The 25,034-nt window shown below is 40.6% G+C and overlaps 1 protein-coding gene across 1 annotated transcript in view; it reads right to left on the bottom strand.

Moving 5' to 3' along the window:
* The window catches only part of LOC148356997 (adhesion G protein-coupled receptor L3-like), a 282,571-nt gene that overhangs the window by 31,332 nt on the left and 226,205 nt on the right, over nt 1-25,034 (bottom strand). The window contains exons 18-19 of the mRNA XM_088348691.1: nt 17,814-18,034; nt 4,440-4,506 (exon numbers count right to left, since the gene is read on the bottom strand). Of these exons, the coding sequence (XP_088204817.1) occupies nt 4,440-4,506; nt 17,814-18,034 (288 nt within the window). The remainder of the gene's footprint in view (nt 1-4,439; nt 4,507-17,813; nt 18,035-25,034) is intronic.

Raw genomic sequence — 25,034 nt, 5'->3', positions numbered from 1 at the left:
TGGGGATAATGGTTTGAAGCAAAAAAGTGCAGTTTATTTTAGGTGGCACATAACACACAACAGAAAAAAATCATAAAAAAAAGGGCTCTGTCGGCCCGTGCTCTGAGCAATAGTTGACAGGGGATAATGGATCATAGCTACAGATTCAGATTCAGATCTACTTTATTGTCATTCTAGTACACGTGTATACAGAACGAAATGTCGATACATCTGACCCGCACAGTTTCCTTGAATGTACAGATATAAATAAAATGTTGTATTGAGTTGGAGTGTACACAACAGTGTATTTCATTTTAAATGGAAAACATGGCAATAGAGAGCTGCAATGTGTGACATTAGTACCTTCTGCCGGTCCTTTCTTGGAGCTATATGGACAACAAAAGGTGGATTCACGAGTGCAGTTTATTCCAGCCAGAGAAAACAGAAAAAAAAAGTGCTCTTCTGCCCCTGCACTCAGTAATAGTCAACAGTCATGATGGTTTGAGGTTACAACCGTTGATTTTATTTTAAGTTTGCTTAACGACAAAAGAGCCTTCTTGAATTGGGAGTAAAGGATCTCGGCCACAAGAGCTCAGCTCACTTCTTAAAATCCACATTTTTAGGCGGAAATAACAGGAAAAAGTGCTACCATGCCTAACAAAAGTATGCTCCGCCGATTCCTTTGAGCAGAAATATGCGATCCGAGATAATGGATTGTGACCACAAAAGTGTAGCTCACTTTTTAAAATTAATATTTCTCAACCCGTGATGCATAGCTGCGAAAGGGCAAAGGATTACAGTACTGTATTTTCAATACCATACGGGGCAAAAAGATTTGATTGTCTTCAGAATGTGCGATTCAACTTGTGTGAGTTTTGATGTTGTAAGGCAGATATAGGAGAGAACACTATGAGATCATCAAAGGGGAAAGTGTATGCTTGTGTGTTAGTGTTGTATAGTGAGGACTCCATGCGTAGTTAATAATGAGGGTGCGCGGATCGTATCTAAAGCCCCGAAATAAAACAATGGAACACATAACTGAAATCGCGCCTTATAGTGCAGTGCGCCTTATGGTCGTGAAAATGTGGAAGATCAGCTCACATTCGTCCGAAATGACGGTAAAAAAAAAAAGAAAGGAAAAAAAACGGCTTCACGTATTGTTTTTCACTAACTCGTTTGGCCTGAAATCTTAGCATCAAATATGAATTATATTCTATCGGATGAATATTTAATGCAGCACGTGGACTTCTAAGAGAAAGGGATGTACGAAATCGGACACGCTTATTTCTGGAGCGTGGAAGTAGTAAAAAGTAGAATGAGATGCTTTGAATGTTAGGGGTACGTGGTCTGGATTTTCATGGATGATTACGTCATTAAATTTGATTTTTTTGGGGGGGGATCCTTCATTAGACAGACCTTCAAAGTAAAAGCTTTGAATGGAACAAAAAAGACCCTTATTAGAAAATGTTGCTTTCTATTTTTGAGATTTTAAACAGTTTTAGGGTTAAAAAACAGTTTTAGGGTTAAAATAAGGACACAAACATTCGTAAAAAGGGTACATTTTCAGATAAAGGAGATGGTTGCATATGTTGCTAATATTGTTTTTTAGGTGGTTGAAAATTTTATGAAAAAGCTAAACCATCTATTATGCGCTTGATAAGACAACTTTGCTTATGTTAAAGAGGATCTATTTAAATAGCCAACATTTGGAAAGATTCTTGATTTAAAAGTTGTTGTTTTTCCTAGATTCAAGCCATTTCTTTTTTTTTTTTTTTTTTTTTACTAAAGTAAAATATTTAAACTAAACATTTTAAAACATCTTCCTTTAAGATAATTTTCTCTAGATTTCACTTGTTGTTTTTAATCACTTATGTGTGTCATATTTTGGTAAACCCATGGGGGTGATGAGAAACAGATTGGATCGATACAAAAAAATAAGATTCAATGAAACATTCTTTTATGTAGCTAAGGTTTTTTGTTTTTTCTTTTACAGAAAAATCTGAACATTATTCATTCAGCTTGAAAACAAACAGCACGCTTGCTGGCGTCCTTGTTGAGCTAATTCCAAGGATTCCTTTTTAGGAGCTTCTTTTAATTGGATTTGCGCTTCGGCACACCGACATTGATATTCTCCTTGCTCCATTGACGAGAGAAAGGAACATGTCACCGTGTTTTCTGTGTTTGTTGCGGCCAAAATTGCAGCGTGACGATCGTGCGCCGTGCCTTTCGGGATTTAGCTGGTGAGTCACGGCAAGATTGCAGATGGTGCAAGTGGGATGCGGCCTTGGATGCGATTGTTAATCCGTGGAGGTGAGCTTGGAGACGAACGTGGGCGTCCAAGAATAGTCTTTGAATCACAGATATGTTTACATGCAGGCAATAATCTGTTCGAAACAGAATATTGCCATTACTGCAATCCCTTGTGTATTAATGGTAATGGGGATCAGACCCTCTGCAATATGCGAAAATCCACAGAGTCGCCCTCCTATTTTCAACGTATACTCAATACTCAATAGTCCAACTAGGATATAGATAACAGCCACATATGGCTGTTCATTTTAGGCAGAAAAAAATTGAATGAAAACCTTCCATGCGTGACACAATTTTTCTCTCTCAGCCCTCCAATAGTTGACTAGGGATTCATTTTAGGCAGGCGACGGAGGCTCCCTTAAGTGGCTTGAACCCCCCAAAAATGCTCTCTGCTGCCCCCTGCTCTCAGCAATAGTCAACCGAAGATAATGGATCATGGCCATTACCGTACATTTCACTTTAAGACAGAACATTACACCTCCAGACAATCTGGAGACATCTGGCAGGCCCGCTCGTAGCAGTAGTGGACTGGGAATGTTTCGCGGCCACATGGTTGCTGTTCATTTTTGGTGGAAAGAAAGAAAAAAAGAGCCACCACGCATGACATAAGTGTACTTTCTTAGCCACACCAGTGCAGTTCAATTGGGGGGGGTGGGGCACAATGGAATGCATTGCCGACAAATGTACCTTCAGCAGACCCCTGTTTGCATTAATAATCGACCGTGGAACAAGGTCGCAACCGGAAATTCTCTTTTAGGAGAGCTACAACATGCGCTCTGCTGGCCCCGCTCACAGCAATAGTTGACCGTGAAAAATGGATCTTGGCCATAACTGTTCATTTCAGACCCGACAAGTACATTCTGCCACTCACAAAAAAATCAACCCGGCATAATAAATCACGGCCGCATGGGTACTATTTTTTTTAGGTGGAAATAATGGAAAAAAAAGAGCTAACACGCATGACACATGTATTCTCTCCGCCCCCGCTCTTTGCAATAGTCCACTGGGGATAATGTAATGTAGCCATGGAAGTGCAGTTCAAGCACCATAAGTAATCAAGGACTATACAAAATTGTCAATAAAAAAAAGGAGGATGCTTATGTTTTTTGGGGGGGTGGATTTTGGAAGTTTTCAAGGAAACTGTCATGGTTAGGCGCCCTATTTTCCAGCCCCTCCCTGTCTCTTTCCCCTCCCCGGTCACGGTGTTTCATTAGCCACCCTCTGCTATAAATATTTTGGTCTAGCATCTATGATGCTGGGTCATCGTTGCAGTCTTCAGACATTTCCATCCCTAGACAACAAGCTTTTTATCCCAAAACAGTCTCTTCAAGAGATTTTTCTCAAGATGGTAAATGGTCTGCATTTATATAGCGCTTTTCAAGTCAATGAAGACCTCCCAAAGCGCTTTACAATGTGCTTCACACTTACCCATTCACACACACACTCACACACCAATAGCGCCCATGCAGCCATGCAAGGCGCTGACTTCCTTATTGGGGGCATTCGGAAATTCCCCCAAGACAACCCCCCCATAGCAACTCTCCAGAAATCCCGATCCTCGCTAGTCCCGGTACTGCTTTTTCTTGTCAGTAGGATCTAAAAAAACCCTCCCTGTTAGGGTTCGATTGCAACCAAGTTTTTTGACTCCTTGTGTCCTGCGTTTGGGTCTGTCTGACATTAACTGACCAAAAGTTGCATAATATATAAACGGGCATAACTAATATACAGATAATTCCTGGTATTGATAGCACAGCGATCTGCAAAATGAGGTAAAAAAAAGAGTTACTGTTCCGTTATCTTGGCCCAAAGGCCTGGACTGTGCGTGCCCGCGAGGTGAGGAAGCAGGATGACGACGGAAAAGAAAGCGGCCAAGCCGGGGATCAATCATAATCGCAGTGTGGCTTACTATAACGCCGCCAGTTCTTTCTTCCTACCCGCATTCCGGCCACGATCGGTCTCCGCCGGCACTGCGGCAGAGTGACAAGCTGCAATTTATCCTCGGCGTCCGCTCATTCCTTTTCCCTGACGGTGCCCGCCGGGAGCGAGAGCGCTTAATGGCAGAAGGGAGGGTCCGCGTTCGCCGTTTATACGGTGACCCCGCGGGCCAAGTAGGGTTAATGAACACAAGGTTGGGGGCGGGTGACACTCACCATAATTATCAAGGTTGCCGGTCCGATGAAACTCCAAATGAAGTAGGTGTCAAGGCGAAGCCAGCAGCTGTAACGACAAGGAGGTTAGAGACAGATGCACGGGGGATTCTGAAAAATGTTTTTAAAAATAATTAAAAGTTGAAATGCTCTAGAAATGATACATTTATACCTTATCGGCAGTCAAATTGTCCTTATTTGAATACAACTGTGACACATTGTACTCGAAGGACTCAGTGTAAGACCCAAAAATTTGAGTCATTTCAAGTACTACATACGAGCTTAAGTTTTTGTTTAGGATCATGCTCATAGCTCAAATTGCTCGTGTAACGAACACATTTTTCCGATATGAAAAAAATGGGTCCGTTCCTGTTCTCACAAAAGCATCCACGTTAACCCTGAAAAGCCATAAAACACATCTTCCTTATTACTAAAAATGCATTCAAATAGTGATCAAACAGTGATAAGATGTATTAACAGAAGTAAGATGGTATTAATGTAAGGAAATGCGAGGTTATTATGAGCATTTACCGTGGAGCCCATCCTGTACTATTTTATATAGCTGAATAGTTTGCTCATTTGAGGTATATGTCATGATTACTAATGTGACTCAGCTGTGCTCGCTCTTTTGGCGCCAACTGCCGTGGGTTCTGATTGGCTCTCTGTCAGTATTTGAACCCGGTCCTGTCTGTGACCTGTTGTCAGTCCGCCTGCGAACCTCAGTGAACACTAGGCAAGTCTTTTTCGACCCTGACTCGCACCTGTCCTGTTTTTTGCTCCCGTCTGTCTCCGGCTTCGACCCGTTTTGAGCCGGACCAAGTCTGCTCTCCCATCCCGGCTTACGATGTCTTTTCGTCCCTGACTACGTCTACTCTCCTGCTCTGGCTTACGACTCGCTTCCGCCCCCGACGACGCCTTGCTATCCCAGTCCTGGCTACCAACCCGTTTTTTTCCGGCCCCGACACGCCATCGCTCGCTATGGAAGATCCACTTCCGCGTTTGGAGCACCATCCGAGTAAAAGAGCAACTTGCTTCCCCTGTCCAGCAAACACCGGATCGTGGGCGCAGCCTTTCTCTTTCCTCTAATAAAGCTTGTGAGAAATGTAACGCAATTGGGTCCTGTTTACATTCTGGTCCTGACAGTATATATCTCTTGTTTTAAGATACTTTATCTTGTTTCTACAATAAAATGGTCAAAAAAGTTAATATTGTATTATATAGCAGGATTGTTGCTCAGTATTATTTCTTAAATAAATGCTTAAAATAAGTTAATATTGTATTACATAGCAGACCTCTTGTATATTTGTTCTTATTTTAAGATATGTCCTCTTGCTTCTTGAAGAGCAAACTTGCTTGAAATAAGCAATCTTGTCTTAAACATCATATTATTTTGTTCATCTGAAGAAATATTTCTATTGTCTAATGTCTGCTTGATAAGTGAATATTGTCTATCTATCTATCCACCCTGGTCATATTCCTGAGGAGGGGTGACCGACAGCAAGACAAACACGTACACCAAAACAAAGAAAATAAAAAAGTACCAAAAAGCACACACTAAACATGTTTTTGGACCATAGCCAACCCAAATACCCGAACATGTTAAGCACCTCATCACCCGCTTTTGTTCCTTCCAATATAGAAAAATGTTTGCTAATTTGAAGTGTATGTCTTTTTTGTTTTTAAATATTTTATCTTTTTTTTTCCTGAAAAATGATGTTTAAAACGATTTAATTTTGTGTTTTATAAAAGGGATTTTGCTCATTTTAAGAACATTTAAGAACATTGTTTTAAGTGACTTTATCTTGTTTCATAAAAACACAGTAAATATGCTCAAATGAAGAATATTGTCTCATACAGCAGATTATTTTGCCCATTTTAAGAAGTATTTTCTATTTTATATTGGCTGAAACAAACTAAATTAGCTTTGCTGGAATTGAGTTGAAATAAGCTACTTATTTTGTCAATAGGATAACATTATGTTAAAAGGGTAAACATAACTTAAATGGACATTACAGGATGTATTATTTCGCGCCCCTAGTGGTAAAAAAGTGTACAATATTCAAATATACAATCATTTGAAAATAAGCAAGAGTAAATAAACTATCAAAAAGGTGGATGTTTTTAATACCCAGGTCAAGAAATAAGCTTTTTTTAGTTTACCAAACATGAGCTTCATCTAAAAGGAGCTAACAACCTTGTCTGGCATCGTGCTGCTACAAAAAAAACAGCGAAAGGCTGAGCAAAAAAAAAAAAAGGAAAATTGGGTTGGTCACTTTGAGTCTCCGTGGTTGTATTCTTGCTTGTTTTGTGACATAAAACAGTGACATCTTGTGGTCAAATAATGCACACTGTCCCTTTAAGGAGAAGATCTAAAAAAAAAAAAAAAAAAAAGACATTTGGTCAGCATTAAGAGGGAATCGCGAGCAAAATGTTTCCCCTTGCACTTAAAAAAAAAACACTACGGTTTGTCAAATTGGCTGACAAAGCGAAAAAATGGCCGTCGGACCAAACATAAAAGCAGATAAAGACCACAGCTCTGCTCGATTTGCTTTCAATTTGTCGGGTTAAGGTAGCAAATTACCGTCACAGATGATAATTTATGGACGATTCAATTAGTCCCAAATTGAATCCCGACTGTATCGCTGCAAAGGAATTGCTTCGACCTCGACCCGGACCCTCGGCGGTAAAACCACAGTGACAGAGCGTCTTACAAGCTCAGGGTGCGCGACACAATTACGACAATAATAGAAGCACACAATTCCCCCCTCAAACCCTTCGCTCTGGAACTATAACCTCCTAACACAGAAAACAGAGAGAAGTACAAGAATAGGAAGCAGCGAGTTGACAGATGCACAGAGATGGAATGTGACTCATGGTTTGAATTATTAATTGTCTAATCTCCTCTCTGTGCCGTAGATAGACACATACATTTTTGCCAGGTCTTAAATGACTTCCCCTTCACCATTCGTGGAAGAGTCAAGGGAAATGAACCTTAAAGTTCACAGTTGTGATCGCTGCGAGTAAAGCTGCTGGTATCCTTTCACAGAGACAGATTGGATACCATACTGGCATACAGTGAGGTATGCTGGACGAACCTTACAGGGAGTCATATACACAGCCAATAACATCATGAGCCATAGTCTGCCTAGTCCGAAATACTTTGCCGACAGCATTATTAATGTCTTCTGTCACACCAACCACTGCCTATTAGACATGCTGCCCTCTGGCAGGTGCTATAGCTTCCTTAAAATGAGGACTAACAGTCTCAGAGACGGTAACCGGTACCAGCTGGGAAGCCTAGATGGTAGGGCGCCCGCTAGGCTACCGAGTTCAAGCCTCGGCCGAGTCATACTTAAGACTTACAACATTGGTACTCATTGCCTCCCTGCTTGGCGCTCGGCATTAAGGGTTGGAATTGGGGGGTTTGGTCACCTAATGACTAAAATGGCTGCGCCCTGTTTGGCTGCGGCTTCATCAGCTCGCTACAGTTGAACTGTACGGGTTAGGTGTATCGACATTTTGTTCTGTGTGCATGGTTACAAAGAATGACAATAAAAGTAAATTCTATTCTTCCATTCTATTCTTCTATTCCTCAGGGCCATCACCAACATAGAAAGTCAGACAAGATGACAAACAAACTCTAAAACATTTTCTTTTTCCACAGCCATCACCCTCCTAAACAAGCACACAAGAGTAGAGTGGGACCTCGCTACTTCGCGGTTCGACGTTTGCGGCTTCAGAGCTTTGCGGCCTGTAATGGTTAAAAAAAAAAAATTCTTTTTTTTTTGTTTTTTCTTTTTGAAGGGGCGCCGCTACTTTGCAGATTTTCACTTTTGGCGGGTGGTTTTGCTCCCCATTAACCGAGTCTAAAAAAAATATATTAAAAAAAAAAAACATTTTTTTGAAGGTGCGCCGCTACTTCGTGGGTGGTTTTGGTCCCCATTAACCGCGATAACCGAGGTCTTACTGCACTAAAGGAACTTAAAGACAGTTTTTCCCCAGAGCCATGACCACCCTAAACAAGCACACGAGAAGACAATTGGACTAAATTTTTTCCTAGAGCCATTACCACAACCACATACGAGCTCTAACATACTTAAAGAGAGTTATTTCCCTAGGGCCATCACCCCACTAAAGAATCAAGAAAGAGAACTAACAGACTCGGACAGTTTCCTCCCAGAGTTATAACCACCCAAAACAAGCACACGCGACAGTGAGAAAATAGCTTGCCTATATATAAAAACTGAGTATTTTCCATAATTGCCAGTGCAATCTGTTACTTTTTATAGTTTCTAGTACATTTTCATAATCAGTGACCATGCTTAGGAATCCCAGTCTCATGTTTCTCTCAATTGGTAGAGGTAGCTCCAGAAGGTTCTTAATGTACAAACCTCCTAAGAGTTTGGCATTAGCCAAGGGTCTTTCCACTTTACTAGGTAATTTTAGTGACCATGGTTGAGAATCCCTGATTTTTTTTTTTTTATTACTAACAAGGTAGTTGCAGAAGGTACATAAAATCTGAACCTTCTCAGACGTTGGCTTTGGCCACAGGTTGTTTCACTCTACCCAGTATTAAAAGATGGTTAAGCTTCCATTGAGCAAATACATAAACCAAAACTAAAGCAGTTTTACTCACTCGACCTGGATTTGCTATCCCCGCCATCTAATGTCCTTTCATAGGGTAAAAACTTTGCCAGGATTTGGCCAGGAACAAATTGTTAAATTATTTAATCAACTGGGGGCTGGGACAAACTCGGAATGTAATACGACCAGGTTGGTTTATAATTTTTTTCTGTTTTGGGTTGGATTTTTCAATAGGAATACTCAAGTTTAAATATTACTATACATTGATAACCCGGTGAAGATACCAAAAACTTGGTATCTTGGCGTGCCAGGCTTTTAAAGCACTGTGGGTAAACCTGACCATAACTTACTCATGTTTTATTAGGTCAAGGCAGGCAAAAACAAATCAATATCTTTTTTTTTTTTTTTCACAAGTTCAGAGCAATGTTTGAACCCTGAATGTTTACAGTGTCAAACTAAAGCAGTCTGTCCATTTATTTTCTCTGGTGGATGGCAAGTGAGGATAGGGTAAAGTTAAAGGGAAATTAAACCAGACGTGTGGGCGACAGCGCTCTTCATCTTTTGTCAAGGGACTCGTCTGGAAATTATTTCAAAGGCTGGACTTCCAAGTTTTTTGCAAGTTTTTTTTGCAAAAAAAAGGAGCAACACTTGCATGGATTTGACTTGTAAGTAAGTTAAATGTAGAGTGATTTGTTTCTCCTGACTAGAAATCTCAATGCTGTAATACCAGTTAATGCGGACCAGAACACCCCGCCACACGGCTGTTATCCATTTTAAGTGGAAAGCGCGCAAAAAAAGAGCTTCCACAAATGCAACAATTTGTTTTTTTGCCACCCTCTCAGCACTGGTGGGCCGGGTATATGGTATAGCAGCCAACACAGTGCAGTTAATTTTAGACGGTCCACAAAGGCAGGCTGCAGCAACCCCAGCCAAAAAATAATAGGCCCTGTATCACATCTAGCACCTTGTATATCATAGATGTTTCTTATAACGGGCAAAATAATCTACCATGTGCTCGAAAAAAAAAACAAAAACAAAAACCCGAAGGATACATTTTGTTTTTTACTCAAAAACAAATTAAATTTCTGAAAACTAGAAAAAAACTTAACTTCAAATGAGCAAACCTTTCTGCCATTTGGTATGTTTTAAGTGCACCTACACACTGCAAAATACAATCTTAAATCATCGGCGGAAGGATTTCACGTGTCATTGTTCTAGTTTAAATAAATCCCAATATACTTTTTGGCTAAAATAAAGTTAGCAACGATGTCTTATAAGACAGTTTTTCTTAACCCAAAAGTGGGCCGTGGGCCTTTGCCTGGGCAAAATCATTATAAGAAGACAGTTGATGCCGATAGTGCCCTGCTCAACCCTTTCTTCCTGTTCAGTCAATCAATGCGTTTGAGAGAGACCACATCTCATTATATTGTGATTTGCTTTGTTTTATTTCCTTTGTCTGCGCATAATAATAGTCCCAAGAAAGAAAAAGATAGGGGAAAGAAAACTGACAACAAGTAAAAGAAGAAAAGGTTAAATGGTGCATGGGTGTCTGCCATTAAAGCACCGCTGGAAGGTACAGTAAATAGGTTAAAAATGTTGTATTTTAAGCTCTTCACCAGTATTTTTTCTTTTTCAACTACATACCTAACTAATTATAGATGTCTTAGTACATGTGTAGATAATAAAGATGACATATAATAAAGATACAAATCTAAAACTAATTCAAACCATTGACTGCAGCATTTCAATGGCAGACACTCGTATGTCATTCTCACACATAGTAAGCATATCCTGCTTCAATTCGATGGTTGTTCTCAGTATATTCCTCTGATTCTTCCCTTATCGCTCACTTTCTTTGGACCCATTATAAGCAAAAATAAAAGACAACAAAAATACAAATACTGATTGATAGGCATATAGTCGTTCGAGTACCAAGCTTTCACTGTACCTCATATCAGGAACATGTTCTACCAGTGAGGTACAAATTAAATTTTTGCAGTTGAGTCCATCGGCAAATAGGATCAAAGGCAAACCCCTTCAGGCACGGCAAAAACTTATAGTCAGTACTCCAACTCCACTAGTCGCCTAGGAATTTTAGCTCTGGTTTATTCCTGAAGAGAACGTTATTTAGTTCAATGGAGGAGCAATCCTGCTAATGCAGAAATAAATGTACACATGCATATATACGGACAACAATATGCCATATAAATAAATCAAAACATCAACAAATCACGCAATACCTAAATATTTGACACAAATGCGATCTATTCTGTTTTTTTAGGGATTTTTTAAATTTATTTATTCCAGTATTTATTTCAGTATTTATTTCGTCTTGTATCTTTTCTTGAATCTTGTCATTTGTTTGGTCATGTATTTTGTTGTGTATTTTGTTTTATATTTTTTTTTTCTGTGTTTATTTTGTCATTAGTTTGAATTTGTTATGTGTCATGGTTGCATTGGGGCCCAATTGGCCGCACCGGTGTGTGTCACGGTTGCCATGGCGCCTAATTGGCCCCGCCCGTGTGGCGCCAGCTGCAGCTTGTTGACGGATTGGCTCCCTGTCAGTATTTAAACTTTGTCCTGTCAGTTCCCTTTTGTTGGTTCGTCTGCGAATCTCTGTTTTACACGGCAAGCCCTTTTTCGCCTATCCCGTGTTTTTGCTCCTGTTTTTCTCCCGTTACGATCTGTTTGATTTTGACCACGTCTGCTTTCCCGTCCCGAATTACGACTTGTTTTGAAATCGACCACGTCTGTTCTCCCGTCCCGAATAACGAACCATTTTTTATCTTGAACAAGTCTACTCTCCTGGCTTTCAACTTGTTTCCGATCCCGATCACGTTTTTGCTCTCCTATCCCGGCTACTGACCCATTTTTTCGTTCTTGACACCGCCATTGCTCGCCACGGAAATACCACTTCCGCGTCTGAACAACCCACTCCCTGCGACCAGCGGTCTCCGGATCGTGTGTGCAATCCGTTCCCTTCTTCCTAATAAAACGTTGAGTAACGTTACGCGAGTGGGTCCTGTCTCTGTTCTGGTCCTGACAGTTATGTACTTTGTAAAGAATTTAGCCATTTATTTGTTGTGTATTTTATCATATATTTTGTAATTAATTTTATATTTTTCCCCATTATTTCTTGATTTATTTTTCTAATGTATTTTGACACAACAACATTTTACTCAAATGAGATGGTGTCCGGGTTTCTTGCGGTTTTCACTTATTCATTGATCTGTGATGAAGAAAGGCCTTGCAGTTGATAGTTGCACTTGTTAATCGACCAATAGGTAAAAAACTAAGCCAGCCCCCTCAGTTGCATAACATTTTGTTCCCATAAAATACAAAAGACAAAACACACAACCAAATGATTGAAAAAAATGCATAAATTAATGAATAAATTGCATTGATGTCATATATTTAGGCATTACATGATTTATCTATGTGTTCAACTATTTATACGGCATACGTTTGTATTTAATTATTTATAAACTCTCGAAATTTCAGAATATGTCCTCAAAACCTTTCTTCGGAAAATAAACTGACACTTTCAAAAATCTTGCAAACAACGTGTTTACGCCGGTTGGACATTTTGTCTCCCGAAGGCTCGACGGCACTTTTCAAAAGAGAGAACGGCTTTATCAAAAGTGACAGACATTGATGACGAGGGCCAGGAGTAAAACACACACGCATGGCGTCACCGAGAGGAAAAGCCGCACAAAAAGACACGCTGGCACCTCTTCAAAGCCAAACGGCGTGTGCACTTCCGTTATAAATCGCGAGGAAGGTGTTGTTTTTCGCTTTTGCCCTCCCTCCTTCCATCAGACACCAGACAGATTTAACGACTCGGTGGGTGGCAGGAGCTGCAGGCATGCCATCTTTTTCTGCCTCCACCAGGTAGACTTTTGGAGAGCATCAAGTTTTTTCTACCCCCTAGCCCCCCTTGTTACTTTTTCCAATGCATATTCCTTCAGTAACCAGAAAAAAGGTGGGCTGTTTGGAACTGTCTGTTTTTTGTTTTCTAGGAATGTAAACCTGGAACAAAAGTTCGTGCTGTCCATCAACAGAGCAACAATGAAAAGCATACGGCATCACAGTGAGTTATAATGGGAAGACGGCTGCAGTGGTGCAATGCCGATAGCGGTTGGCATTTTGCTCCTGGCATCAGGTGTGCGCAGGAGCATTTCGGAGGAAAATGGCGCGGCGCCAATGTCGCCAAGTATCAAACATTTTTGTTATGGCGCTTGGTTGCCATCATCTTTAAGTGTGCGGGCAGGCGAGCAAAACGACGATTTGACGCATGCGCTCTAAATACGAAACACCGAGGAGACGTCTTTGACCAGTTTATGTCATGATTACTGAAGGGACTCAGCTGTGCCTGCTCATTTGGCGCCAACCACCGTGGGGTCTGATTGGCTCCCTGTAAGTATCTAAACCCAGTCCTGTCTGTCCCCTGTTGTCAGTCCAGCTGCAAACCTCAGTGAATACTAGGCAAGCGTTATTCGACCATGACTCCCACCTGTCCTGTTTTTGATCCCGTCTGTCTCCGGCTACGACCTGTTTTGCTCCTGACCATGTCTGCTCTCCCGTTACGACGTACGACCCGTTTTTTGATCCGACCACATCTGCTCTCCCGTCCTGGCTTACGACCCGTTTCTGTCCCCGACCACGTTTTTGCTATCCTGTCCCGGCAATCGACCGGCTTTTCCGTCCCTGACACCACCATCGCTCGCTACGGAAGATCCACTTCCGTATTCGGATCACGAGTACAAGAGCGATTTGCTTCCTCCCTCCAGCGAACACCGGATCGTGGGCGCAGCCCTTCCGCTTTCCTTCAATAAAACTGGTGAGAAATTGGGTCCTGTTCCTGTTCTAGTCCTGACAGTTTACTTTAACATTTGATGAAAGGAATAGTTCGTAGTAGAGTTGGGAATTTCAACTCTTTCTAAGAGGACAGGATTTTTCTGCTTGGCTCACTAAAACGGTTGTTTTTGTTGCTTTAATCCAATGTTACGAATTATTAAGTAACACTATTCATGGACTGACTTATCAGGCGGAATGAAGAAAAAATAAAAGAAAAAAGACAAACATGAAAAAAAGAAACAGAAGCCGGAATAAATACAATGAAAATGAAAGAAAGATGAAAGAAGAAAAAAAGGAAATCACATTACCAACAATGATATAACATTATGCACAAGATGAAATCATATTTTTGCAGATGTATTATTCTACAAAATTATAACAGCACGTTTTTTTCCAGTAAACTTTTAACTAATTTTCACTTGAAACATTTTTATACTAGGAAAATTTCAATTCAAGCAACTCCAAATCTCTCAAAAACACAACACACTCATTTAAAACTGTAGACTGCAACATTACATGAGCTATGAAAAATGACAATAAACTCCTTTTTTTGATATACCACTGAAAAACACAGGAAATATATGTGATACAATATTTATAAATTTGCAAAAAATAGTAAAAGGAAATTGAAGCTTTTTTTTACCTGACAAATTTATAGTAATCAATTTCAAGCAGGGTGCTGTTGTGGCATTCGAAAGCTGAGGCAACGCTGTATAGTTTTACTCTTTAGTACTTGTTTGTACTTTTCAACACTGGTGCTTGTTAGACCACATCAGTATGTTTTAGTACATTTTTGAATTTTTTTAATTCACACGAGACATCAAGGTATTTTAAAACAAGTACATTTTCACAGTTTTCTGTACTTTTTATCATTTTCAGTACTTTTTTGTACGTTTTGATAACTTTCAGTACTTTTCACACTCATCAGCACTTATGTAATCTTTACTAATTGTTTAGTACTATTTGTACTTAATCACATGTTTTAATCAAACAGGCTAACACGCTCAGAGACAGTTTTACTTTCCCAGGGCCATCACGACCCTAAACAAGCAAGACTGTGAGCAGAAAACCTTAGCCTACCTTAGACAACCAAATTTTACCATGTTCAGTAATTTTCCATAGATTTGAGTACAAGACGTCATAAAACATACTGAAATTTTAAGTCCTTGTTTTATACTTTAGAATAGTTTTTTAGTACTTTTTGTAATTTTTCTAGTATTTTTTCAGGGCTGTTTGTGCTTTTTCATACTTTTTAATGTCACGGACTAACAGGCTCGGATACAAATTCTTCTCCAGCACCATCACCACCCTAAACAAGGACACAAAACTGTGAGGAGAAAAAGTCCTATGCATAGGAAATAAGTTTATTTTCACACTTATCAGTAGTATTTAATATTACTCAGACCTTGTTTGTGCTCTATGTACTTATATATAATTGTTCATATCTTTAGTGATTTTCAGTACTTTTTTGTACTTTTTTAAATACTTTTGTGTAATGTTTAACATCTTCAATGATTTTTGTAATTTTTAGTACTTCTTCAGGAATATATGTACTTATTACTATTCTTTAATCCAGCATATTACCTGGTTTATAGAAAGTTTTCCCCAGGCCTATTACCACCCTTAACACAAGACTGTGAAGAAAAGTATACAGTGTTTTCACTTTTCAGGAGTTTCACATACTTTTCAGTATTTCTCATTATTATTTGTACATTTCAGTATTTTTTTAATACCTTCACAAGAATGAAAAAAGTATATGTCTAGCCTCTGTATAGAAAATAAATATTTATATTTCATTTCTCAGCTCTTATTTTGGAATTGTGTTGCTGATAATGTCATTGAAATCTTTTTTATTTTATTAATGTTCTAAAGCATTGACGATTTAGTCCAGTCTACATAACTACCATGAAAACATTCTCCTATTCTTCTTAAAATTCTTCTTTATACTATATTTATTACATGTTTATCCTTGAGTGTCACAACTAAATTCATAAACAATGTTCACTTTGTTGTTATCAATGACAATAAAGATCATTTAAATTTGAATTCGAACACTGTAGTTTATTGAAAGTAACAAGTCATTGAACGACTTCCCCTCATCCTTCAAAAGCCACCTGTAATTGTTCCACCAATGGCGGGTATTAAATATTCACATGAGGGTGGCAAGCAGTCATCGCCGTCCATCACCACCAAGCGAGGCTCTGCCCATCTCGAAACTAAGCAGCTTGTGTGAGCCATTAGTGGGACGTAAACGACACGGAGACTCTCACAAGTAATACCATATGTGGTACCACATTATGAGCGATAGGAGGAAAAGTTTAAATGACAAGCCCAGTAAATACTGTAATCCCTTGTTTGTCGAGCTTAACGGGGACCAGAACTCCCTGCGGAATGCGGAAATCCGCAAAGTAGGTTCCGTAAAACCCCTCGCCCCATTTTAACATGTGTTCTGTTGCCCCCACTTGCTGCAGTAGTCAACCTTGGATAATGGCTTTCGAACACAAAGGTGCTGTTTATTTTAAGGAGAAAGAACGGAAAAAAGAACCACCACGCTTAACACAAATTTGCTCTGTCTGCACCCTTCTTTGCTTGTCGACTAGCGATAATGGATCGGGACCTTAGTGGTGCATTTCGTTTTAGGTGGGCTACATTGGAACAATTCAGTGGCTTCAACCCAACCCAAAAACCGTACTGAAAGCCCCAATTGACAGCAATAGTTAACCGGTCACATGGGTGCTCTTCATTTTAAAAAGCAAAATGGTGCAGTATGTTTTAAGTATGTCACAATGACACACTTCGAGGGCTTTAACCGAAGAAAAAAAAATCAAAAAAAAAAAAATCATACTGTCAGCGATAAGTGATCGCAGCCAAAACAGTGCAGTTCATTTTAGGTGGGCCGGAGTTGCAAACCTTCCAACAAAAGTGCCTTTTGCCAGTCCCCCGCTCGCAGGAATATGGTATTGGAGATAATAAATATTGCAACAGCAAAAATGAACCACCAGGCCCAGCAAATGTGCCGCTTGAAGTTTTTGCTTGAATACCCAGGAGAAATCGCTCAAATTTGTGGGCGAACACCGATTTGTCAAATATAGTGTCATTCAAGTACAAAAGTATAACTGTATACCTTTACTTAAAACAAATCAAGCTAAAATCTTAAAAAAGGAACAATCAACTTATAAGTACCTTACATTTCTGCCGATAGAGTGATAATGTATACCATTTTTTTGCATTATAAGGTGAACTCCCCCAAAAAACATTATTTTGTCATATATTTTTCAGGGATATGATGCACCAATTGAGACTATAGTAAGCGCTATGTTTTTTTAATTTATAAAAAATTGTTTGCAACTGGAATCAAACCCGGATCGCGGCAGTGAGGTCGCACACTCTTAACCAGATACACCATCAGTGGTAAGGATAACAAACGATGCTAACCACTCGGTTCAATATGTATAAATACATAACAGCTTGTATAGTATTTTGTTGTAATATTTTCTGTTTTCTCCATTCTCTAACTTTGGTTGGTAAAGATGTGGAGAGACTGTTTAATCTATCAGAATGCACTATGCAAATCAGTGTTTTTGGCAACGTAAAATATGTGTGATAATGAGATAAGCTCTAATGCCTTTTTGTATGTCTGGTGGTCTAATGGTAAGGTGTTGACACAATCTCTGCAACCATCTGGATTCAAATGTTTTGCTAATTGGGCCAGTGATTATTATCGATCGATCAATCATTGTTAAAATTACGGAAGTATACCGTAAAACTCCGTGCAGTAACACACACATATAAATACTGTGCGCATTTCCAATCCTATCGATCGATTCTGATACATCAGGTACATCAGATTTTATGGCGCTCTTTAAAATTTTGGGCCGATTTGAGTTAGCAGTGTGAGTCAGGCATTTATTGAAAATATTCTATAGTGATACTCACGCTTTATCCGTGCCGTAACTTCTGTAGTCCACGGCCGCTGAAACGGCCACGACGAGGGCGGGTACGCCGTAGCCGACCAAGTAGAAGTAACGTCGACGAGAGTGCTCGCTCTCGAAGACCTCCACCAGGAGGATGTAGAGCTGAACTCCTTCCAGGAACATCCACGTGAACGCCGCCAAGAAGAAAAAATGGAGAAGGGCGGCAAAGACGGCGCAAGCGATCTGAAAGAAAAGAAAAGGGGACAAAATACATCATTTCCATTGTCTTTTTTGTCATCAAATACCCCAATAACTTCAACAGGTTGATGTTTCGTGATAATCCAATAAGCTCAAGAGAGAAAATGTGTCGCGAAATTGAGTCCACGAAAATGAGACAGGATTTTAACTAAATAAAAAAACAAATAGTATAAGCAACAGGTAATTCAAATGTATTTTTTTCCGGTTGGAAGATTTGTATTGTAAGAAATGTAGGACATTTATTCTTATCTTTTCTAGTAAAATAAGTAAAAGGAAACCTAAAACACTTTTTTCTCTCTAGTAGATAGTGATTTTGATAGAAAGTCAAATATTAAAACAATCACCATCTGATAGATGGTGACAATTATCCTAATTGTATTTATTTTAAAAACTAGGTATTAAAATCTCACAGGGCACAAAGTTTCACGAGATCAAGTCCATATAAAAGAGACAGAAAAGATTCGGCGTGAACTAACTTTCTTTTTTTTTTTTTTCAAAAAATAAGATTTTTTTTTTTTTTTTAGTACATTACATTTGAATTGTCTTTATTGTCATTAATATAAACGTGAAACATTGTATGCAACAGGGTTAGACATGGCACTCAAGGGTAAACATGTAATAAACACTTTAAAGGGAAAAACATGAATACAAAATATCTGGATAAAAAAGTGAACAACAGAAAAAAAGTGCAATATAATTTAGCAGCAACACACACACACAAAAAAAGGAGTCACTAGGTATATATATCACAATTTTCTCCAATGGGATGTATTTTGACAGTTTCATTTAGCAGGAAAAAAAAGTAAAACAAAATAAGTTGCAATATTTGTTTTCACAGTTTTGTGCAGACGTTTAGGGTGGTGATGGCCCTGGCGAAGAAACAGTCCCTGAGCATGTTTTGAGGAACCTGTAGCGCTTTCCAGAGGGCAACAAGTCAAAGAGGTGATGGCCGGTGAGGGAATTGTCTTTTATAATGTCAATAGATCTGCTACAGTATCGCAAGCCGACAAAGTCCTCTACACTGGACAGTATGAAAATACATATGTTAATATGTAAACCTAAAAAAGCACATTTTCCTGTTCAGCAGATAGTAGAAAATATCAGTTCAACTTATTTACATTCTGATAGCATGTGATTGAGGATTATGCATCACTGCCGCATGAGTGATTGACAGTTTGGCAAAAGAGAGCCACGAGCTATGACAGAAATGCGCTTTTTCTTGTCCCCGCTCACAACAGTATACAATCAGGGATAATAGATCACGGCTGCAGGAGTGTAGTTCACTTTTTAATTGAGATTATGGCAAAACAGAGCCACTGAGCTAACAAAAAGCGCTTTGTTGGTCTCACTTCGCAATTATATGTGATTAGGGATAACTTTGATTGACAGAACCGCAAAAAAAAAGCCACCAGGACTTTTGCCTTTTTGCCGCCCCGCGCTCACTGTAATACACTGGTTGTCCGTGCTCCAAATTGAGCTCCTTTGCTGAGTATTCTGTGTTTGCAGGATGTGCTCATACGTATCTAGTCCAAAGCGCAGACTTACACTATATAAGAATGGATGCAACTGTAACTTCAGCTATAAAGTACACTTTATAGGTGTAAACCTACGCCATTTTTGCTGTGGGTCAAAAGTTGGAATGAAATTGTCCCAGATATATCACTACATAAGGATCTTTTTCCAGAAAGCTGGAGAAACATGACAAGACTCACACAGGCATTTCCAAAGTCCAGCCGGGGGCCAGTTACGGCCCATGATCACATTTTTACTAGCCTGTGGCCACTGTCATAAAATGAATACTATGTGACCCGCCAGTATGAAATACATTTGTACAAGAACGACAATAAATCACCATTTCACCAGATGATGGCATTCACCCCTTGACCACCCAGCCCTTTGGATTTCTGTAATAATTTAGGCCCACCCCATTTTTTACATGGCAACTGTAATAAAAAAGAAACTTGACTGTAAAGGGCCGACACTTCCTGGACAAGTGGAAATCTAAGTATGTTTTCATCAAAATCAGAAAGAACTGCAACTGCCTAATTTGCCAAGAGACTTTGGCTGTATTAATAAAAATAATATCAAGAGTCACTGATACATGCAGCTTCCAAAAAAGTTAACCCACTTAACACTCTGACGGCCGTTACCAAAATAATGTGATTATTTCAAGATGTAGTGATTACAGAAACATCATGTTTACTCTGAAATGAAATCTACCACACAATATAAAGCCAGGGAAGCTCACCATTAGGTCCAATGGCAGCTCATGAAATCGTTATTTGCAAACATGGATTCTTTATATCCAGTTCCGTCCAGTAAATCCAACTATGTAAAATATTTACTTCAAAACACACGATAATGCACGAATACATCAAAGCCATATCCCCTTAACGGGAGGTGGCTGGTGTCAAGAACATCGATACAGAGGAGGAGATTCCCAGCCCCCTCGCTCAATCCAAACAATGTGACACACACCTATTGTTGGGAGTCATTAGGTGACCAGCAGGCTTTGTGTTTATAGTCCACAGCCGGTATTAGTCTATAAGGGCCTATATTTATAAATGCGAGATCACCTTCTTTAGTTCTGAATACCTTAAGCCATTAGTAACCGATTCAAATGATTATTGGCACATTGCTTAGCCAATAAAAACTGAAAGGAATAATATGGAGATTTAGGAAGTGCATTCACCCATGCTGATTTCATCCAAAGGCATTTATTTGTAAAATAATAAGTAAAAATCAGGCGAGAAAAAAACCCTTCTATTTCTGTTTGTTCCAACTCAAATTCACTGATTATTTCAGTTTGGGATTTTAGGCTAACTGTACGGGAACGTTAAGGGGTTAACTGAAAGCTGTTTTAACAACACAGCATCACTTTTTCACGGGACCCGACGGGTCAGCATAAAATGCTACAAAGGCGAGCTACAAGTTTGCAAAGCTGATCGCCAAGCACTGCAAACCTTTGACAGAGGGTGAATTCAGTAAAGACCGTTCAAAGAATGCCAGACTGAATAGTCGGCCACTCACACATTTTCAGTTTAGCAAATCTGGCCCGTTCTCTATAAAGTTTGTACACCACCAATTTTTTTTTTTTTTTTTTTTTTTTTTTTTTTTAACATGGCGGCGCGACTATACGCAGCGGCTTCACGTGGCTCTCCAGTAAATCTTTTTACTTTAAGTGTTCTTTTATCTCTCATCCTTTCTTTGATAAATACCTGTTCGGCAACTATCACCTTAAGTCGCCAGGAACTTATTAACCTGGGTCTAAGATTAGATTTCGACTCATTTCACGATTACAACACCAACAACAACATCCCAAAGGACATACGAAGACCACCGGGATCTCCCTGGGTTACCTGCCCGCCCAACAAGCGACGGAGACGGCGGAGGGAACGTAAACAAAAACGAGGTTCTCGGGGAGGCCTAGCGAAGAAGCTAAAAAGACTACCACACCGACAAGCGCTTCCGAGTATCTTCCTGACCAACGCCAGATCCATCGTACACAAAATCAGTGAGCTTGAGCTGCGGATAGCTACTAACAACTTCGTACGGAATAGCAACATTTTTGTGATCACGGAGTCATGGCTTGACCCGCGGATCCCCGACGCTGCAGTTCAGCTAACAGGACGCACGCTACACCGATACGACCGCAACGAAGACTCCGGCAAAAAAAGAGGTGGGGGACTATGCATTTACGTACATAATGCGTGGTGCAATAACAGCAGAATTATTGATGCACACTGCTCGCCCGATCTAGAGTTTCTCGCGGTATCGTGTAGACCATTCTATATACCGCGAGAGCTAACTGTGCTCATTGTGATAGCTGTTTACATTCCTCCGGATGCTAACGCTAGCACAGCGCTAAACCTTCTACTCGCTGCCATAAACATTCAACAGCTTGCACACCCCGACGGAGCTTTCATTATCGCTGGCGACTTTAATAATGCATGTTTAAGGACTGTTCTTCCAAAATTCTATCAACATGTGAACTGTGCAACAAGGGGTGAAAAAACTTTGGACCGCATTTACAGCAACATCAAAAACGCATACAAAGCTTCCCCCCTCCCCCACCTAGTAAATTCGGATCACATATGCCTATCCCTTACCCCCTCATACACCCCCATCCGAAGGAAAACAAAACCTGTAACGAGGACAATACAAACGTGGCCTGAGGGAGCCCTCTCCAAGCTGCAGGACTGTTTTGATCAAACTTGCTGGGAGGTATTTGAACACCATGACCTCCAGAAATTCACTGACACTGTTTTATCCTACATCCGTTACTGCACGGATGAAGTCACAGTATATAAAAAAGTCAAAAACTACCCAAATCAAAAACCCTGGATGACCAGCGAGGTGCGCACCCTCCTCAAACACCGCAACACCGCCTTCAGGTCTGGAGACAAGGCTCTTTACGGGGTGGCCAGGGCTGACCTGAAGAGAGGCATCAAGGAAGCAAAATCAGCCTACACAAGGAGGATCGAGCACCTCTTCGCTGGAAATGACCCGAGGAGGATGTGGCAGGGCCTCCAACACATCACCAACTTCAGAGGCCACAACCTGGCAACTGTTGAGGCTGAGGCTTCACTAGCTGAGGACCTTAATCAGTTCTTCGCTCGTTTTGAAGCTGGTAGGCCACATACAGCAACATCACACCCATCAACAACCAGCAGCAACTCCCTCACATTTCAGGAGCACGAAGTCAGGCGTGCGCTGAATACCATAAACCCCAGGAAGGCAACTGGCCCGGATGGAGTACCAGGGAGGGTACTCAGGGACTGTTCCAATCCGCTGGCTGGGGTCTTCACCACCATCTTCAACCGGTCCCTGTCACAGGCGACCGTCCCACCTTGCCTCAAAACCTCCACCATCATTCCCGTCCCCAAAAAGTCAGCAGTGGAAAGCCTCAACGACTACAGGCCTGTAGCTCTCACGCCTGTGGTCATGAAGTGCTTCGAGAGGTTAGTGTCCCGGCACATCAAAAACTCCCTGCCACTCACACTGGACCCCCACCAGTTTGCCTACAGGGCAAACCACTCCACTGACGACGCCATAAACACAGCACTTCACACCGTGCTGAAACACCTGGACCACCGGGGGAGCTACGTCAGAATGCTCTTCCTGGACTTCAGCTCAGCCTTCAACACCATTATCCCGGAGATCCTGGTGGAGAAACTTGCACACCTAGGACTCTCTCCCTCCATCTGCCACTGGATAATGGACTTCCTCTCCAACCGCCCACAGTCGGTGAAACTCGGTACCCACGTCTCTCCCACCCTAACACTGAACACTGGCTCCCCCCAAGGTTGTGCACTGAGCCCCCTGCTTTTCACCCTCTACAGCTCCGACTGCTCACCGACCCACCCCACAAACACTATTATTAAGTTTGCTGACGACACCACCTTGATCGGCCTCATCTCTGAAAGGGACGAGGCGGCATACAGGGATGAGGTTGAGTCACTTTCAACGTGGTGCTCGGAAAACCACCTCATATTGAACACAACAAAAACAAAAGAACTGATTCTGGATTTCAGAAGGAATAGCAGGAATCCAGCACCACTCATCATAAAAGGAGACTGCGTAGAGAGAGTCCACTCGTTCAAATTTCTGGGCACTTCATGACCACAGGAAAAATAACCTAAAACAGCAGCTGCAGGTGTCTTTCTACAAAGCCACAGTGGAGAGCATCCTAACATACTGCATCACGGTGTGGTATGCGGGGTGCACAGCAGCAGACAGGAAAAAGCTCCAGAGGATCATAAAAACAGCCCAGAGAATCGTCGGCTGCTCTCTGCCCAGTCTGGAGGACATTGCCTGCTCTCGCTACCTCAGCAGAGCAGAAAACATCGTCAAGGACTTTTCTCACCCCGGCCACCATCTCTTCGACCTGCTGCCTTCCGGCAAGCGCTACAGGTCACACAAAGCAAAAACGAACAGACTCAGAGACAGTTTCTTCCCCACAGCCATTACCACCCTAAACAGACACCGCACAAACAACTGAAAACTGTTGCAAAAAAATAAAAAATAAAAATACCTCACACGTATGTAAAATGGTACTCACGTACATGCTGTTTGTTCACTGCTCAACAGACACCGCACAAAAACTGAAAACTCGTGCCAACACTACCTCATACGAAAATAATGTTACTCAAGTCTTGTTCTTGCACATGTCGACTGCACTACGTTTAATGCTCAAATTGCACAATGTCTGACCATTTCCTTTTTTTGCACTACGATGTCTATGCTTGCACCAATGTATATGCGGACTATTTTTGCACCATGATGACTTTGCACCAAATGCAATATTGCACAACCGTTACGATACAACGTTATCACGACAACCCTGTATGTAACATCCCACATGCTGACATTGTTGTGTAAATACCATGTAAATTATAACTATAGCCTTATTCCCCTTGTTTTATAACATTATCTTCTCTGTTCCTTTATCTTCTTGCTCATACCCTCACTATGTGTAAAACTGGAGTGTCATGCCCAATTTCGTTGTCACAATATGTTAGCCCATTTGTAACAATGACAATAAAGGTATATTCTATTCTATTCTATTCTATTCTATTAACCCAATCGTTGCAATCAGAAAAGGTATATTTGGACTAAGACCCTAATTTGATTATTGTGTGCATTCATATGGCTATAAATAATACTGTCTATATTCTGTTTCCAATCAGATTATTGCCTGCATGTTAACGTACGCAGTGTTGTTACAATTTACAACTGCGGCCAAATAATCATCGTAATCCCCGGTAAAAGCCATTGAGCTAAAATGCTTACATGGGCGCCTCCCTCTCTAACATTATATAGCGCGTACACAGCGCTGACTAATTACGTGCGCAGTTGAACATTACTAGCTTATTTTGTCCCTGAAATTGATTCAATTAAATTGAGTAAAAGCTTGAGTGGACATTAATTGTGGTCCATGAGTGAGTCATGAATCACACCCATAAAATCTTGTGGAAAGTAAAAC

This window comes from Urocampus carinirostris, chromosome 11 (assembly GCF_059441175.1).
Source record: "Urocampus carinirostris isolate Australia breed hairy pipefish chromosome 11, RoL_Ucar_1.0, whole genome shotgun sequence".
NCBI classification, from domain to species: domain Eukaryota; kingdom Metazoa; phylum Chordata; class Actinopteri; order Syngnathiformes; family Syngnathidae; genus Urocampus; species Urocampus carinirostris.
Note: the sequence above shows the minus strand (reverse complement) of the source record. Positions and strands in the feature narration are given on the sequence as shown.